Here is a 16,893-nt window from a genome sequence, read left to right as displayed (position 1 = left end):
AGCTAGGTCACTGAATACAGATAGTGTAGGTGGGATAGAGGCAGGGGCCTGGCTTCTTTGGTTTCCTTTCCTCTCTAATGTTCATTTTGGAATATCAGTTTGGCAGAGCTCATGAATCTGAAAGGCACAACCTCTTGTTACAGCCTCTGCCATTGCCTTCTCTGTGGACTCTTATCCCACCTCCCCTAGGGCTGCCAGGTTCCTTCCTAGCATATGTTTTGGGCCTGGCTGCAGAGACCAGCGTTCTCTGGTCCATTGGGCCATCACACCTCGGGTAAATCTGCTAGTGCTCATTTAAGGTGAGTCTCACACTGGAGGGATATCTTGCAGGGAGGCGATGGACACATGCGCACAGCCTGATCCAAACAGCGAGAAAGGGCTAACTGCCCTGGGTGTGGGCCAGTGTGAGCAGTGTGGGCCGGGCCTGTGGCTTCATTAGGGAAATTCTTAATGCCTGGTGGAGGAGTGAGTAGGGTTTCCATAACATCTAGAGGATGAGAGGATTGGAGGACGAAGGCAGGTGAAGGTGGCCTCCCGCCCCTACAGGGAAACTTTCTGGCACCTGGGAATGTCCCTGTCTAGTTTAAATTTTATGCCTAGGGCTGAATTAGGCCAGGAGAGCAGTCCCCACCCAACCCCACACTCTGTCAACCCTTAGCCATCTAGCCCCTCCTTGCCCAAAGCTGAGCATCTGAGTTTATGGGCACCATGTACCAGGCAGGGGTTAGAGCCCTCAACAGGAGAGTACAGTGAGGTCTTCTGGATCTGGAAGTGCCCCTGCCTTTTCCTCTTCCTGGGCTTGGCACCTCAGTGCTGGGAGACTCAGGGGAGACTCGGGAACTCAGCCGCAATTCTTCCAAGTATTACATGTTCTTGAGTTTGGTTTGCCTTTTTTGACTAATTAGTGTGTGAATAGCAGCCTTCTATTCCCTCTTCCTCTGAATTACATTCCAGCCTCTAATTTGAGGTGAGTGGGGTTTTTTTGTTGGTTGGTTGGTTGGCCTTGTATTCACATTGATTCTCCTGCCTCAACCTCTCAAATGCTGGAACGATAGGCATGCTCCATTCTTGGCTTCTGCTTTGGTTCTCTTTTTTTCTTTTTAATTTATTTTGTGTGTATGAGTGTTTTGCCAGCATATATGTATGTTCATGTCCAGTACCAGAGTACGTCAGAAGAGGCCATCAGATCCCCAGGAACTGAGCTAGAGATGACTGTGAGCCACCTTGTATGCACTGGGAATTGAACCCAGGTCCTCAGCAAGAGTAACAGAGCTCTTAACTGCTGAGCCATAGCTCCAGCTCTTTCTTTTTCTTTCTCCTTTTGAGACAGGGTCTCATGTAGGCTAGGCTGGCCTCAAACATGCTATGTAGCTATAGATGACTTTGGATTTCTGATCCTCCTGCTTACACTTCCTAAGTGCTGGGATTACAAGGTTGTACTTCCTTGCCTTGTTTTATATGGTGCTGGGGACTGAATCCACAGCTTTGTACATGGTAGAATTAGTGCCCTACCAATGGAGCTATCTCCCCAGCTCCTCCTATTTTCTCTTGAACCTTTCAGTTGTGTTACCTTGAACCTTCAGCAAGAGGGAAAGGAAATTGGTGTTCCCTCCTTGGCTGAGGCAGACAGTTGCATTTCCCCTTAGAAGTAGGGCTTTCGCTCTTTTTATTTAGCTCAAAGGTGTGAGCACTGGGAACATGACGCTGGTGGGAAGCACATGCATGCAGCGCAGGAAGGTGGCAGAGCAGAGGAATGAAGAGGGCAGATGATGCTCTGGGGACTTCCTCTTCCCTATGTCGGAGCTGGGATGGAGTAGGGGTGGGGGGTTGCTAAAGATGGACCCTGGGGAAGCTGCCACCCTGGAGGGAACACTGTTGTTGTCTAGTCCAGTGTTCTCTTTTTTTTATTGTTGTTGGTTTTGGTTTTTTGAGACAGGGTGTCTCTGTGTATCCCTGGCTGTCCTAGAACTCACTCTGTAGACCAGGTTGGCCTCCGACTTAGAGATCCGCCTGCCTCTGCCTCCTGAGTGCTGGGATTAAAGGCATACGCCACCACCACCCGGTCAGTGCCCTTTTTACTTTGACCGTGTGTCTGTTCCCCTCCATCTCAGCACTGGGAATCCAGAGCAGTGTGTCTCCTGGCTATATCTGTGTTGAGCTGGATGTGTTGAAACAGAAAAGGTGCTGTGCATTGCTTGAAAACACAGCTTTTGGCTAGGAAAAGGAGCCGTGTCCACCCCACAGACCCTCTGCTCTTAAGCTACTCCTCTCCTAGAAGCCTGTCCAGTATTTTAAGAAGGACTTGGAGATACATTTTTATTTTAGAGGTAAGGCCAGAGAATAGAATTCGTGTTTCTGTCAGCCAGGCAAGCTCTCCACCACTTAACTACATACCCAGATCTTGAAATGTACCCAGTGTCTGTTCTCATGTTCCAAAATATGGCTGCCTTCAATCAACCTCAAGAAACTTCTCCCTTGCACTATCTGTATGGGAGAGGCTTTTCTTCTAACTTCTTTGGCACGGTATCATAATTCAGACATCTGGGAAGTCCCTCATGATGTCTGACCTAGACCCACCCTTTCTGGGGCTGAGCTTACTCTGATAAGAGGCGCCTCTGCCCTAGTGTCAGCAGGAGGCTGGCCCCGGCCCTTTCGTGCTGGAGTCACAGCACATCAGGCTGGGCCCCACTCCTCCTGTCCTGGGTCCTACTACATAGGCTTGTAGCAGACACCAATGCTCACTGTTGCTGGCTCTGGCCTGCACAGCCTGGACAAGGACTTTACAACTCCCCAGCATGGGCGTGGGCACTGACTTCACAGATGCGCATTCCCTTTGCCTCTCCCAGCCCGTGTGCTCAGTCTGGTTCTAAGGGTTAGGAGCACTCTCGGTCTGGGTGGGGCTGTCTCTCTCATGTTCTCAGAGACAAATTTTCCTCATGAATTTCTCGGGGAACCCCCTTTCCTGTGTTTTCTGTACAGTGTTCTTGCCAAGTCCTCCCTCCCCTCTCCAGCAGGCTATGTAAGTATTTGAGAAGCCACCGTGGAAATCAGGGCCCAAAACCTCTTTCTGAGCTGGGCAGCTATTCATGCGAGGTTACGGCCGCTGAGCTCAGGCCTGGGAAGCCTCTCTAGGGCGGAAAGAATGGAGTGGAAAGCCCAAAGCTGGAAATTGGCAGAGCTCCCAGCCCCACATGGCTTTCCTGTGCCGCACCACATGTCAGAGAGGATTCCCAGGCTGACATCCAGGGCCCTCCCTGCCCTCCTGCCGAGTGCTCTGGGAACCCGGACAGCCACTTGACTTCTTGGGGGAGCTATTGTACAGTCTGCGTGTGACTAAGGTGGGGCAGATTGATGAGCAGAAAATAGGCCATGGGTGTGGAGCGGGCGAGATGGCACAGTGAGTAAGGATGCCCACTGCCACGCTGATGGCCCGAGTCTGATCCCCCAGACCTACGTAGTGGAAGGAGAGAGCCAACTTCTACATGTGCAGCACACGTATGTGCACAGCATGCATGTGCCTGAACACACACACACACACACACACGTATGCTTCAAAGAAAAGGGCAAGAGGGAGCAAGTGTGTTCCTCTAAGAGAACATCTAGGTGAGGGCAGCTTTCACCTTGTGTATTATCTAGAATGTATTTTCTTTCATTTGCCTGAGTCCAGAAAAGGCCATCGGAGCCTTTTGATGAGCACAGGCTTCATAGGCTGGCTCACGATGATGAAGCCACCATCCCTGAGGACAGGAAAAAGGCAGAAACCAACCCCTCCAGTCATAGCCCATAAGGGCAGCGCTGGCTTGCTCAGAGGTACAGAGGGGAGTGGGCCAACCCTGTGGCGTAAGAAACAAGGTGGCAACCTGCCCATTTGCTACCAGTACTGAAACCTGGGCAATCCCAGGAAACCTAGGGAAGTCGGTCACACTAGAATGGAGCTTTAGGGGTTGTAGAGATGGCTCAGTTGTTAAGAGCATTGACTGTTCTTTCAGAGGACCTGAGTTCAATTCCCAGTAACCACATGGTGGCTCACAACCGTCTGTAATGAGATCTGGTGCCCTCTTCTGGCCTGCAGGCATACATGGAGGCAGAATGTTGTGTATATAATAAAAAAAATAAATTTTTTTAAAAAAAAAGAATGGGGCTTTAGTTGAGCCCTACTGCCCTCATATCCCAGGACCCTTTGGGTATAGGCTGGCACCCAGCTGCCTGCTGTGGGTAATGCAGACCTTGCCCCTGCTCACACCAGGAGCCCATCACCTCTTCAAGCCTTGGCTGTTTTGCACGTACAATAGGGTCCATGATAGCTGCCTCTGCTACCTTTGATATTTGGATGAGACGCAAAGTCTGCCTGGTGAAGTACCTGTCACACAGCAATCACTTCAACTTTAGCAGCTTCATTCATTACTCATCCACTCAGTTCATTCGGCAGGCTGGAGTGTGTGTGTGTGTGTGTGTGTGTGTGTGTGTGTGTGTGTGCCAGGTGCTGCCATAGGCCTCAGGATCAAAGAAAGACAAGCACCCTGTTCTGGGAGGGATGGGGGAGTCAAGCAATAGATAAATAAGGCCTTAGTGTTAGGTAGGGATGAGAGATGTGGAGGGAAACTGGAGAGTGACCTGGGAAATGGGGAGTGCCACAGCTAAGGCCAGCCTCAGCCTCCCCAAGATGGAGACAGAGACCAGAAGGATGGGAGGGGCAGCCCAGAGAGAGGCTCTGTTGGAGAAAGAGGTGGCAACAGTGTATGCAAAGACTGAAGAGGGGATGGGGGGTAGGTTCAGGAAGTGGGGATGGGGGGGGTAGGTTCAGAGAGTGGGGATGGGGGGTAGGTTCAGAGAGTGGGAATGGGGGGTAGGTTCAGGAAGTGGGGATGAGGGGTAGTTCAGAGAGTGGGAATGGGGGGTAGGTTCAGGAAGTGGGGATGGGGGGGTAGGTTCAGAGAGTGGGGATGGGGGGTAGGTTCAGGAAGTGGGGATGGGGGTAGGTTCAGGAAGTGGGGATGGGGGGTAGGTTCAGGAAGTGGGAATGGGGAGTAGGTTCAGGAAGTGGGAATGGGGGGTAGGTTCAGGAAGTGGGGATGGGGGTAGGTTCAGGAAGTGGGGATGGGGGTAGGTTCAGAGAGTGGGGATGGGGATAGGTTCAGAGAGTGGGGATGGGGGTAGGTTCAGGAAGTGGGGATGGGGGGTAGGTTCGGAGAGTGGGGTTGGGGGGGCAGGTTCAGAGAGTGGGGATGGGGGTAGGTTCAGAGAGTGGGGATGGGGGTAGGTTCAGGAAGTGGGGATGGGGGTAGGTTCAGAGAGTGGGGATGGGGATAGGTTCAGGAAGTGGGGATGGGGGTAGGTTCAGAGGGTGGGGATGGGGGGGCAGGTTCAGAGAGTGGGGATGGGGGTAGGTTCAGAGAGTGGGGATGGGGGGGTAGGTTCAGAGAGTGGGGATGGGGGTAGGTTCAGAGAGTGGGGATGGGGGTAGGTTCAGGAAGTAAGGATGGGGGTAGGTTCAGAGAGTGGGGATGGGGGAGCAGGTTCAGAGAGTGGGGATGGGGGTAGGTTCAGAGAGTGGGGATGGGGGGGCAGGTTCAGAGAGTGGGGATGGGGGTAGGTTCAGAGAGTAAAGGAAGGGATGCTGAGCTCGAGGAAGACTGGGAAATAGGAAGAGATAAATGCCAGAGGCCCCTAAGTGGCCTTGGAGGCCACCAAAGGTCTTAGTGCCCAGGTTCACTCCACGGAAAAGTCACACAGGTTTGGGAAGATGAGTAGCATGTACTGCCTTCCATATTTAAATAGATCTTTGTGGAGCCGACTGAGAACGGGGGAGCAAGGGTGGAAGGGAGAGAGAGCGCACACAGTGATCATTAGGTATTAATATGAGAGCCAGGCAGAGTAAGTGGTCACCCTGCCTCTGCACACTGAGGGAGGTTGCTCAGGCAGACTCACTTTGGGGAGAGTGTTGGTTAGCGAGGTATCCCTTAAAGTGATCTTTAGTAGCTCTTTAGGTTTTTAAAGATGGCGTTCTAAAGCACAGGCTGACCTGAGGTCCAGGATGACCTTGATCTTGCCACCACCCTCCTGCTTTAGCCCTTGAATGCTGGGAATACAGGCCTGAGTCACCACACCTGGCTCTGATCTTTAACTCCTTGGTCACCCTCACAATACGCGGAGGACCCTTACCAAAGAAAGAAAGGACATTTCCTCCCTGGGAGTTGTGAATCTTTGCCAAACACCCTGAGTAGATTAGCAAAGTATCTGAACTTCTGTCTCCCTGGAGCCGGTCTGTCCATCCAGGGCAATAATCCGGAGCTGGCACAGCTCTGCCCTCTCTGGTCCCCTACGGCAAAGGACCAACAAGCCCTGCCTCCCGGCCACCCTGCCCCTGCCTGCCTGGGGATCCAGATGCCCTGCCCAGAACACTTTTCCCAGGCCCTTCCCTGCCTTCTTGACTGGGAACCTGACTTCCCCAGGGCAGGACAGGCGGAGGAGGCTGAGAAGAAACTTGGCTTCTAGTGCTTTGAACCCAGCCTTGCTCCCCTGTGGAGCCCAACTGGCTGCTCAGCTGGACTGAGGGACCTTAATGCTGAGTGATGGGGCCCTGGATTACAGTCTCAGGCACCATGTCCCCAAACAGTTCCCTGCCCCTTGCCTCCGTGCCCTCCAGCCTCTCACTGCACAGGGTGAACAGGGTGATGTGAAATCATCCCTCCTGCCCAGCTCTACCTCCAACCTGTTTCTGACTCCTCCCTCTCAGAGCCAGAGGGCTCTCCTCTCCCGCTGCTGGAATGAGCTTGGGGAAATGGTAGCCACCTCCCATCCTGCAGGCTCTGTTCCCTGTGTGGTGTTTGCCCATTTTCAAGATCTTTTTCTGCCTTGAGGTCTTCCTAAAGCTTAGCCCCTTCCTTCCTCCGGTCACAGTGCTCTGTGCTGTTCAGTGGAAAAGAAGAACGTTCTCCCTCACACAGTGCCGATCCCTCACCTCACCATTGGAAGTGATGACCCAGTGTGGAGTCCCTGACATCCTGGACTCCATGCTGTCCTCTTTCTCCCAGGCACACACATTTTTTTGTTTTATGTGAAGCTCAGTGGCGTATCCTCTGCCCCTGAGGCTGAGCTTCCACAGCTGCTGACCTGTTTTCAAGACAAAGATTGCCCTACCCTACCTGTGGGGAACCCACCAAACAGGCAGCCAATAGCATCCAGTGCCAAAGCCAAAACAGAAAGAAAAAAAAAAGTAATTTGCTGCACTATGTAAAGAACTTAATGAATGCAGATTGCTCTTCACAGCTGTGTAAGGCTTCCCTCTACCTGGGACCTCTCTAGGTCCAGAAGAGGGGCCAAAATTTGTGGGAAGCTATGGAGTATAATTCTGCCTCCCCACCTCCACCCTGGGAGTATGTTTGGGTGGGCTACATGTTCTGGTTTAGTGAGGAAAATGCTGGCTGTCAAGAACCGTGTAATACCTGGAAACTTCATGGCTTTGCTTGGTTCTTATTCAGCCTGAACTGCAATACTGTGTCTAGTTCATACCAAGTACTTAGCAGTAAGTAAAACAGCCACACTTTTGTTGGAGGTCCTGGTAGACGGAACAGCAGGGGTGACGCACCTAAGACTACTTTGTCTTGAGAATTCTACTTCGGTTATGTATAGCTCCTGCAACGTGGAATGAAGACACATGGGTAGCCTCTGTCTCCACCTTGCATGGCCTGGAACAAGTGGCTGGTTCTTTTGGCCCTCACGTGTGAGCCAGCTTGTTCAGGTCATCACCAGCATCTGCATGGTCCTGTGAGAGAAGGGTCCTGTGCATCCCAAGAACATTCCAGAGCTTCTGTTCTTAGAGCTAAAGCCTGGGACACAGCCCCTGAGGAACAGAAATCTACTTAGCCTGGTCACGGAAGCAAAAGCCCCATGCTGAAGCCATCTTGTCACCCTTTGCTCATTTTTAAACCTTTAAATGTTCCATCGTCCCGGAGTGCTGAGCAAACCAGGGTGGTTGGCCACATTCCCACTGCACCCCCATTCCGGGTCTCATAACTGAACAGAGGGCTTTTTATTTTTATTTGTTTTTTTAGTTCATGTCTTTTTTATCTCATACACAGTCTTCTGGTTTGTAAGTCAGACATTCCATGGCGCACTGATATCTGTCAAAGCAGCTGACACTAAAATGCCTCTAAAGGACCCTCTGGAAGGCAGCTCATTTGGACATTTTCATACACTCCATAGTATTTCACATTGGTCTATTTAACCTTTTCCTCCTCTGCTTCTTGAGGGTCATTTTAGACACCCCCCCCCTTTCTTGGCACCACAAAGTCTCAACACAAGATCCAGTGTTGGCTCCTTTGGACTATTGTATCGAGGTGTAAACATCTTCCAGTTGTTTTCAGCAAAGATCCACCTTTGCTGATCAGGAGTTCTTTCCTTTTTTTTTTTTTTTTTTTTTTTTTTTTTTTTTTTTTCGAGACAGGGTTTCTCCGTAGCTTTTTGGTTCCTGTCCTGGAACTAGCTCTTGTAGACCAGGCTGGCCTCGAACTCACAGAAATCCGCCTGCCTCTGCCTCCCGAGCAGGAGTTCATTCCTTATGCTAGATTCTGGCCTTCGCATTTCCTATGGTATCCGAGGGTTTAGCCATGATAGTCTTGCTGCTCAGTCACTGGAAAAACCTGTATTGTGGTGGCAGCACCCATATTAGGCAGCTCACAGGAGATCTGATGCTGCCCCCTCTGGTTTCTTCAGGCACACATACATACATAGCATATACTTTCCCAGAGAGACGCATATACAGATAGATAGATAGATAGATAGATAGATAGATAGATAGATAGATGATAGATAGACATATAGACAGACATATAGACAGATAGATAGATAAAAATAAGTAAATAAATAATTAGACCTTTAACTTGACTTCTGATATCACCTCTCACCCCCTTTTCTCTTTCTTGTCTCCTTCTCAGGTCTATCTGGGAACCCTTTAGATCTGGAGAAGCGTAGACTTGTTTTTGGACAGAACTTGATACCTCCAAAAAGGCCCAAGACTTTCTTAGAATTAGTGTGGGAAGCCCTGCAGGATGTCACTCTCATCATCCTGGAGATTGCAGCCATCATCTCCCTGGTCCTGTCCTTCTATCGACCCCCTGGCGGAGATAATGAAAGTGAGTGTCTAAGCGGCCCCATGTGGCTGACCTGGATTCATTCCATGGCACCAGCCATACTTAGTACTGGTGGCTGACAGGTTGTAGTACACTGTGTTCCTGTTACCCAGCAACCATACTTAGTACCGGTGGCTGACAGGTTGTAGTATACAGTGTTCCTGTTGTCCAGAATGCTCTGCAAAGGAGAACGGCCAGGAGCTAGTAAGCCATTCTCCTAACTGTTCCCCTTCCCCTACCACATCCTCACTCAGAACGCCACCCATCCTGTATCCTTACCTCTGCATCTCAGTGTGTCCTGACCATAGTGCTTGGCATTATGGGAAATATCAGTGAGCCCCAACTACACTTTGCGTGCTTTGCATTGGCATATTTTGTGCCGTTTGGTAATGAACACAAATAGATCTAGTGATGATGAGATGGGAGTCCATTCTGCTACCCTCTGATTTCCTTGGAGAGCAGCCCTTCGCTTCAGAGTGTTATTTTCTATTGCTCTCTTCCCTTGACACCTTCCATCTTGTAGAGGTTCAATGACTCTTTCTCTCATTCCTGGATAGTATGTGGTCAGGCTTCAGGTAGCCCAGATGAAGAGGAAGAAGCGGAAACCGGCTGGATTGAGGGTGCAGCCATCCTTACCTCAGTGATCATTGTGGTGTTAGTGACGGCCTTCAATGACTGGAGCAAGGAAAAGCAGTTCCGGGGGCTGCAGAGCCGCATTGAGCTCGAGCAGAAATTCTGCATTATCCGCAATGGCCAGCTCATCCAACTCCCCGTGGCTGAGATTGTGGTGGGAGATATTGCCCAGATCAAATACGGTAAGAACACCATGTTTCTCCGGCCTACACACATGTGAGGAGCAAGTCCATTGACATGAGGGGCTAGGAGTTTCTGAACCTCCCCCAAATAAACCCTCAGCGTGTGGTAACTTGTCAGTAGAATTTAAGGAGGTTGTGGGAAGAAATTCCGGAGAAAGCCATGGCTGACTCTTCTAAGAGATTGTCATACTTGTGTTCTCTATGATTTAGGAGTCAAGGTATATTATAGTTAGGCCTCAGGAAGGTGGCAGTTGGAGCTATATGTGATCCTAAGATCAAGCCCAGTGCCATTTGCAGTGTAGGTGGGCCCTCTGCCACTAAACCCCACCCAGCTCTAGAATTAGATGCTCTTGGGCTTCTCACGGGGCCATAGCCCTGTAGATTTTACCAGGAGAGCAGCCCCGAGGTGGCGTGGAGATGCTGGCTCTTACCTGCTTAGCCTAAGTGTGACTCTTCCCCTTATGCACTAGGTGATCTGCTGCCTGCAGATGGAATCCTAATCCAGGGGAATGACCTGAAGATTGATGAGAGCTCTCTGACTGGAGAATCAGATCATGTCAAGAAATCTGTGGACAAAGATCCCATGTTGCTCTCAGGTATAGCCTCTGGTTGCCCAGGTTCTCATTCCATGGCCCCCAGATAGCCAGTTCACGGGTTCTGGGCCCTATTCCCTCTGAGTAGAGGGAATGCTCGAAATGCTCCATCCTTTCTTCATCTCTTGGGTTCAGATGGAGTAGAAACATTTGGGTAATGTAACACGAATTCTAATTGGTCTTAATAATAAAAACCCGGGGGTCAGATATTAGAGGTTGAAAGCTAAAAGGCTAGAGAAGAGAAGCCGAGCAGCCAGCATTAGTTCTTACCTCTATGAAATCCTCAGGGGTATCCTGTCTCTTCAAGTCCTCAGACTGAATGCCTTAGCTCCTGCCTCCTCCCGCCTTATATTCTTCTCTCTGCCCAGCCATACCTTCCTGTCCCCAACTCCCTAGTGCTGGGATTAAAGGCATGTGACTCCCAAGTACTAGGATTAAAGGTGTGAGCCGTCACCACCTGTCTCTGTTTCTCTTTTAGACTGGACCAATCTTGTGTAGTCCAGGGTGGCCTTGAACTCACAGAGATCTGTCTGCCTCTGCCTCCCAAGTGCTGGGATTAAAGGTGTGCGTCACCACTGCCTGGCCTCTATGGCTAACTAGTGGCTCATCCACACTCTGATCCTCAGGCAAGATTTATTTATTTATTTATTTATTTGCTTATTTACTTACTTATTTATTTATTTATTTGATTTTCGAGACAGGGTTTCTCCATAGCTTTTTTGGTTCCTGTCCTGGAACTAGCTCTTGTAGACCAGGCTGGCCTTGAACTCACAGAGATCCGCCTCCCAGTGCTGGAATTAAAGGCATGCGCCACCACCGCCCGGCCAAGCTTTATTTGTTCTAGCACAAATAAAATAACACTACAGGCTAGTCCTGATACAGGGATGTCAGTAACCTAAAAGAAATTTTTTATAAAGTGAGTGTTTTAGGAGCCCTGCTATTTGGGAAGATGGCACAAAGTTAATACATCAGCCTTGAAGGACCTCTGTTTCCTTGGTCTGGTTTAAACGGGCTCATCTCTTGGCTTTCTCTTACTGCCTTCTAATCAGAGTACTACCCATAAAGAAAAGGGATCACTGTGCCTTTAAGTTTGTATTTCGTACCGAATCGCAGCTGAGAATATCCAACAGCACTCGTCTCTGTCTTCTCCCGTCCCTTTGATAGGGACTCACGTGATGGAAGGTTCTGGCAGGATGGTGGTGACTGCCGTGGGGATCAACTCCCAGACTGGAATCATCTTCACCCTCTTAGGGGCCAGTGAGGAGGAGGAGGAGGAGGATGATGATAAGAAGAAGAAAGGTAAGGGGCATGCCGAGTGAGAATGAAATTCTCCTTCATCTCTGTGAATGAAATGAGGGTCAGAGAGCAGATCCAGATGGAAAACCCGTTAGAAAAGTCTACTGGGATGAAGCGACAGATACCCAAGCTCCTCGCCAAGGTGCAGATGTCACTTGTGGGGCTGGAGAGATGGTTCAGTGGTTGAAGAGCACTTGTTTGTTTTGTTTTGTGAGACAGGGTATCTCTGTGTAGTCCTGACTGTTCTGGAACTCACTTTGTAGACCAGGCTGGCCTCGAACTCACAGAGATCTACATGCCTCTGCCTCCCAAATGCTGGGATTAAAGGAATGTACAACCACCTCCCGGTTGCACTTGCTATTCTTGCAAAGGATGTGGGTTTGGTTTTCAGTACCCATGCAGCTGCTAATAACCACCTATAACTCCAGTTCCAGGGGATCCTATACCCTCTTCTGGCCTGTATGGACACCAGGCACACACATGGTGTATAGATATGTGTGTGCGCGCACACACACACACACACATCGACCTACGTCTCTGGGGTGCTCTGATAAAAACCACCAAATCCTGGCTCAAAGCCCTCCAGCCATATTTCATTTGAACCTGAATTCCTGTATCTTTGGTAGGTTGTGAGGGCTGAGTTAGCCCTACACTAGGTGACTGGAAGGTGCTCCAGCCAGAGTGTCCATTGTCCTCCTCCGCTCCCCTCCCTCTCTTCCTCATGAGTTAAGAAGTATGAACCATCACAGCTAAAAGGAAGGCGAGTTGAAGAAAACATGGATCCCGCTGAAATTCTCTCGGAAGAGAAGCACAGTTGGAAGAATGGGACCCGAGAAGCAGTTAGACTAGTCTTGGTCACTCATTTGTTCCCAGAGGAATAACAGGAAAAAGAGACCAGATGCTAATGCCAAATTCGTACCTTTTTCCGAGCTGTCGGGAGAGAACAGTTTCTACCACTTGGCCAAGGATCATCTTAGGTTCTTAGCAGAGAGTAGTTTATGAATAAGGAACCATGTCTCAGAACCCAACTATTCATTTCCACAACTGCTCTCAGACGAACACTTAGGAAGCCTGCCTGGTGCTATTGCATTGACCAAGGGACGCCTTTTAGGGCCTTTCCACAAGCCGAAACATTTCCTGCCTCTCTCTTCCCAACTCCCACCCCAATTTTCTCAAGAGTTTTGACTCAAGCTTAGCAGCAGGAGAAGCTCAGGCGTGACCATGTGTACCCTTGTCTGAACACTCAGCTCCAGTCCAATCCAAGGATTCCTTAGAACCCATAGGAAGGATGAATGAACGTGAGCTTCCTTCGTGTGTATCTCCCTGCCCTACAGCCACCTCCTTCGCTGTGGGCCTTCTGTGCTGGGAGAGAACCAGCAAAACGCAAATCTGATCATCTCTTACTGGTAGTCACTTTGGGTCTCCACCCCACTTTTTTCTTTCTTGTTCAAACAGGTAAAAAACAAGGAGTCTCTGAAAATCGCAACAAAGGTAACCTCTCCATCCACTCATATGCCATCTCTATCTGCCCACGCGCAAACCAGACCTTCCCAGGCCATCTGTCTCCCTCCCTCTCCATAATCTGTTACCTGCTGCTGTGGCCCAGGGCCTCATCCTGAGGACGGTGCAGAGACCCGGGGGTGGGCTCAAGGCAGGACAGCAGCACCCTCTGCTGTTGGCTTGAGGAAGCACATGTCCAGAATTCTCCGGGTGTGGGACACGGATCTGTTCTTCCCAGAGTGCTGAGCTCTTCTTCGCTGTCCACACCGGCAGTTTCTGGGCTGGAAGTCATGGTGGAGGACATTGGCCGGGCAGTTCCTGCACCCTCCTCTGCTAGCTGGCTCACCGGTGTCTTCTGGTCTGTTTTTCTTCTCTGCTCGTCTGCTCAGAGGCTCTGGAGAGAGACTTTTCTCTCTGCCTCTCTGCCCACTTCTTTCTTTGTTCTCGCCACAGTCTGTTTTGTTCCTCCCGATATGGTTTGTGTTTCTCTTGGTGGCTGTGTCTACATCCCATCTCTGTCTTGTTTGTGCATCAGACAGGAAAGACTGTATCTCAAGAGGGACTTCCTAAGCAAGCGGTGATGTTGGAGGAATGTTGGGGACCAGCAAGTAGTCTTGACATAGTTCCTAAAGTTGTTTTTTTTTTTTTTTTTTTTTTTAGTCCTTGTTACACACATCATAGTACTCTTTAGAAATAAAGGCACCGTAGCAGAGCACCAGGGCTTAAGCAGAAAACACTTGGATTTCGAGTCTCTTTATTCTTCTTCTGAAAGGAAAATAAATGGGTTTCCTGTCTGTGCATCTCTCTCTTTCCCCTCATTCCAAGTCTTTCGGCCGCTTCTTTTCTTACCTGAGAACACTCAGCTCAGGTCCTGCTGTGTTGCCCACTTCATTCCTTTGTCCTTCAACTTATGTAAGAAGCAGTTGAAGAATTGCTTTGGTCTTGAGGGGAGGGTCTGTGTTTCTTCCCTGATTGGGAGGAGGGGGACTCTTAACAGAATAGGCTAGGGCCCTTATATGCTAACATCTACTAGGCTTTCTTTCCCTTTGGTCCCTCTCTACAGTAAACCTTCACTGTTCTAAGCTCTGAATTCCAGAAAGGATGCTTTTGGTGATGGCCTTAGTGGTGTGATTAATCCCCTTGTTGTTATAAACCTGGCACATGACTCCGAGGGGTGCCAGGAAGTTGTCATGAAGAAGAAATCCAGACCCGAAAGGCATCCTCAATCTCCAGTTGTTAGATTTGCCCCAAAGGCCCAAGTGGGTGGAGTCTGGCACTAGTCAGGAATGGTCAGAACCGAGGTCAGGGGCCCGAGGGACATCTTACCTTCCACCTGCCTGCCACTTACTATGACATTCTTGCCGCTCACCTGTTCCATTCGTGTGTCTACCCTAGCAAAGACCCAAGATGGAGTGGCCTTGGAAATCCAGCCACTCAACAGCCAGGAGGGCATCGACAGCGAGGAAAAGGAGAAGAAGATAAGCAAGGTGCCCAAGAAAGAGAAGTCAGTGCTGCAGGGCAAGCTCACGCGCCTGGCCGTGCAGATCGGGAAGGCGGGTGAGTAGCTAGGCCTGCCTTCACTTGTAGATCGGAAGACCTGTCCTGTGTGCCGGCCACTCCAATCGTCTTCCCATTACACCAAACAGGACTGGCAGAAAGACACTGGCACTTTGGGGTGGCTCCTGGGGTCTAGATAGTTGTATCTCTGGCCACTCCTTGTGCTTTGGGAGAGGTCTTTCCTCCTATGTATAAAGGTTAATAGCCTCGAGCGCTCTCTCATCCAAACAGCAGGGGAAGGTCATGCTAGCAAGAAGGAAGTTAAGAACTCTCACCTGTCCCATAATCCCATGGTGGTAGAATCTTGTGGCCCAGCATGGAGCAATAAATACACAGTAAAGAGTGGGGAACAAGGAAGACCAGTTAGAGAGACTATTTAGAAGAAGGGTCCTAAAGCTAGGGTGGCAAATGATTTCTCCATTACCCACCCCAACACTTTCCTGCTGTCTTCTGGCTAAGGGGAGCAGCAGGAAGGGGGACAAAAGGATGACTCCTTTGTGCAGTGTCCCTCAAGGTCTGGTCCTCGGGCTTCTGCTAACCATACTCAGCATGCTTCTCTGGGCACAGATCTCCAGAGGTCCTTGCCGAAGTGCAGGTTACCTTCAGAAAGTCCATGGCAAAGCCTGAGAGTCTGCAAGAATCTATGATAGACACAGCAGCAGCCACCGTCTGCTGCATTTTAAACATTCGCTAACCACACGTGTCCAGTAGCTGTCTTATTGGACAGCACCAAGTGAGAGCATTTCAAGTATTCCAGAAAGTTCTGGTGGGGATGTATGGACCTAGCCAATGTGTTTCAATCCAGCACTTAGCTCATTCTGACTACCTTGAAGTCTTCTGTTTAGACTCGATGAGCTGAGCTGTGGGTGCAAAAGCCCCCTGTTAAGCCCAGTACCTAGGTCAGAAACATTAACTAGATTCCTTAACCCATGCCCAAAGTGGGCCAGTATCTTAAAAGCTATTGGCTGAAGGAGTTCCTACAACAGAGCATCTCTAAATTTTGTGCCACAGGTGCCTTGCTTCCTTACCCTGGTCCTTGCCTTACTCAAGCCAAAGCCAAGCTAATCTACCTTCACTGCTGCCATCCCCATGGCCTCGCCGTGAGACCCCTGAAGCGTCAGGCTGTTTCCCAAATGCTGTGCCACGTGTGGGCACATATTGATCCTTAGCCCTCAGGATAGCCACTGGTCCCCACCCCCCAGCTATCCCAGGTGCTTGAAACTTTCTCAGTTTTCTCACTGTAAGTTCCAAAAATTGAGTCTCGGGCAAATCAGGCTGGCTGCCCTACCAGTGTGCTAGATCAGAAGCTTCCTTCACTGGCCCCTTGGCTTTGTCTTCTTTGAAACAGGGTTGATCATAGTAATCTATGTCCTAGGGCTGTTGTGAAGTGGTTATTAAGGCTTGGCTGGTCTGTGGCAGGCACTGTGTAAGTTGTTGCTGTCCTTGTCGTCTTCTTGATGAGCTATGCTAGGAAAAGTCGTGTAGGTAAGACGCTAGCACTGTGAGGACATCCTGTGACCAGGGCGTGGGACACGCACAGAGCAGCGGCAGGAGTGTCAAAGTCAGAACACCGCTAAGTGGACAGTTGCATTTGCTGCTCGGGAAACCATGGCATGCAATCACGACCACCTTGTTAATGTATCAGGGGTGCTAATGAAGCGGTGGCCAGTCCACACCTGTAGCTGATTCACAGTCCCTTTAGAAGTGCAGTTTATTAGGAGAAAGGTCCTCAAGGCCATGATCCAGTGAGAGAAAGAGCTTTAGACAGAATCTCTGAACAAAGGAAAAAAGGCAATCTTCCAAGTTTAGAGGTCATGGCAGGAAGTTTGACACTATGCAGCTTAGTTTATTGTGGCATGCTTGATGAAGAGCCAGGTGCCATAACTGAGCGCGCTCAAGTCACGGACGTCTGCTTCTCCATTCCCTGCCCGGGGTGGGGTAGGAGCTGGGTCTCTGCGATGACGTGTCACGTGATCCCTTCAGGCTGTAGGATTTGGCCTT

At 50.0% G+C, this 16,893-nt stretch overlaps 1 protein-coding gene across 5 annotated transcripts in view; it reads left to right on the top strand.

Moving 5' to 3' along the window:
* Atp2b4 (ATPase plasma membrane Ca2+ transporting 4) overlaps nucleotides 1–16,893 on the top strand; it is a 106,942-nt gene that overhangs the window by 53,807 nt on the left and 36,242 nt on the right. For 3 of the 5 annotated variants that reach the window (XM_041649383.1, XM_041649388.1, XM_041649385.1), the window contains exons 3-8: nucleotides 8,937–9,134; nucleotides 9,689–9,946; nucleotides 10,417–10,542; nucleotides 11,704–11,838; nucleotides 13,291–13,326; nucleotides 14,731–14,892. In XM_041649383.1, the coding sequence (XP_041505317.1) occupies nucleotides 8,937–9,134; nucleotides 9,689–9,946; nucleotides 10,417–10,542; nucleotides 11,704–11,838; nucleotides 13,291–13,326; nucleotides 14,731–14,892 (915 nt within the window). The remainder of the gene's footprint in view (nucleotides 1–8,936; nucleotides 9,135–9,688; nucleotides 9,947–10,416; nucleotides 10,543–11,703; nucleotides 11,839–13,290; nucleotides 13,327–14,730; nucleotides 14,893–16,893) is intronic. The other 2 variants (XM_041649384.1, XM_041649386.1) reach the window with 1 other exon arrangement.

The sequence above is a fragment of the Microtus oregoni genome, unplaced genomic scaffold (assembly GCF_018167655.1).
Source record: "Microtus oregoni isolate MIOR12 unplaced genomic scaffold, Mior012 000003F_ref0000135, whole genome shotgun sequence".
Classification (NCBI taxonomy): Eukaryota; Metazoa; Chordata; class Mammalia; order Rodentia; family Cricetidae; genus Microtus; species Microtus oregoni.
Note: the sequence above shows the minus strand (reverse complement) of the source record. Positions and strands in the feature narration are given on the sequence as shown.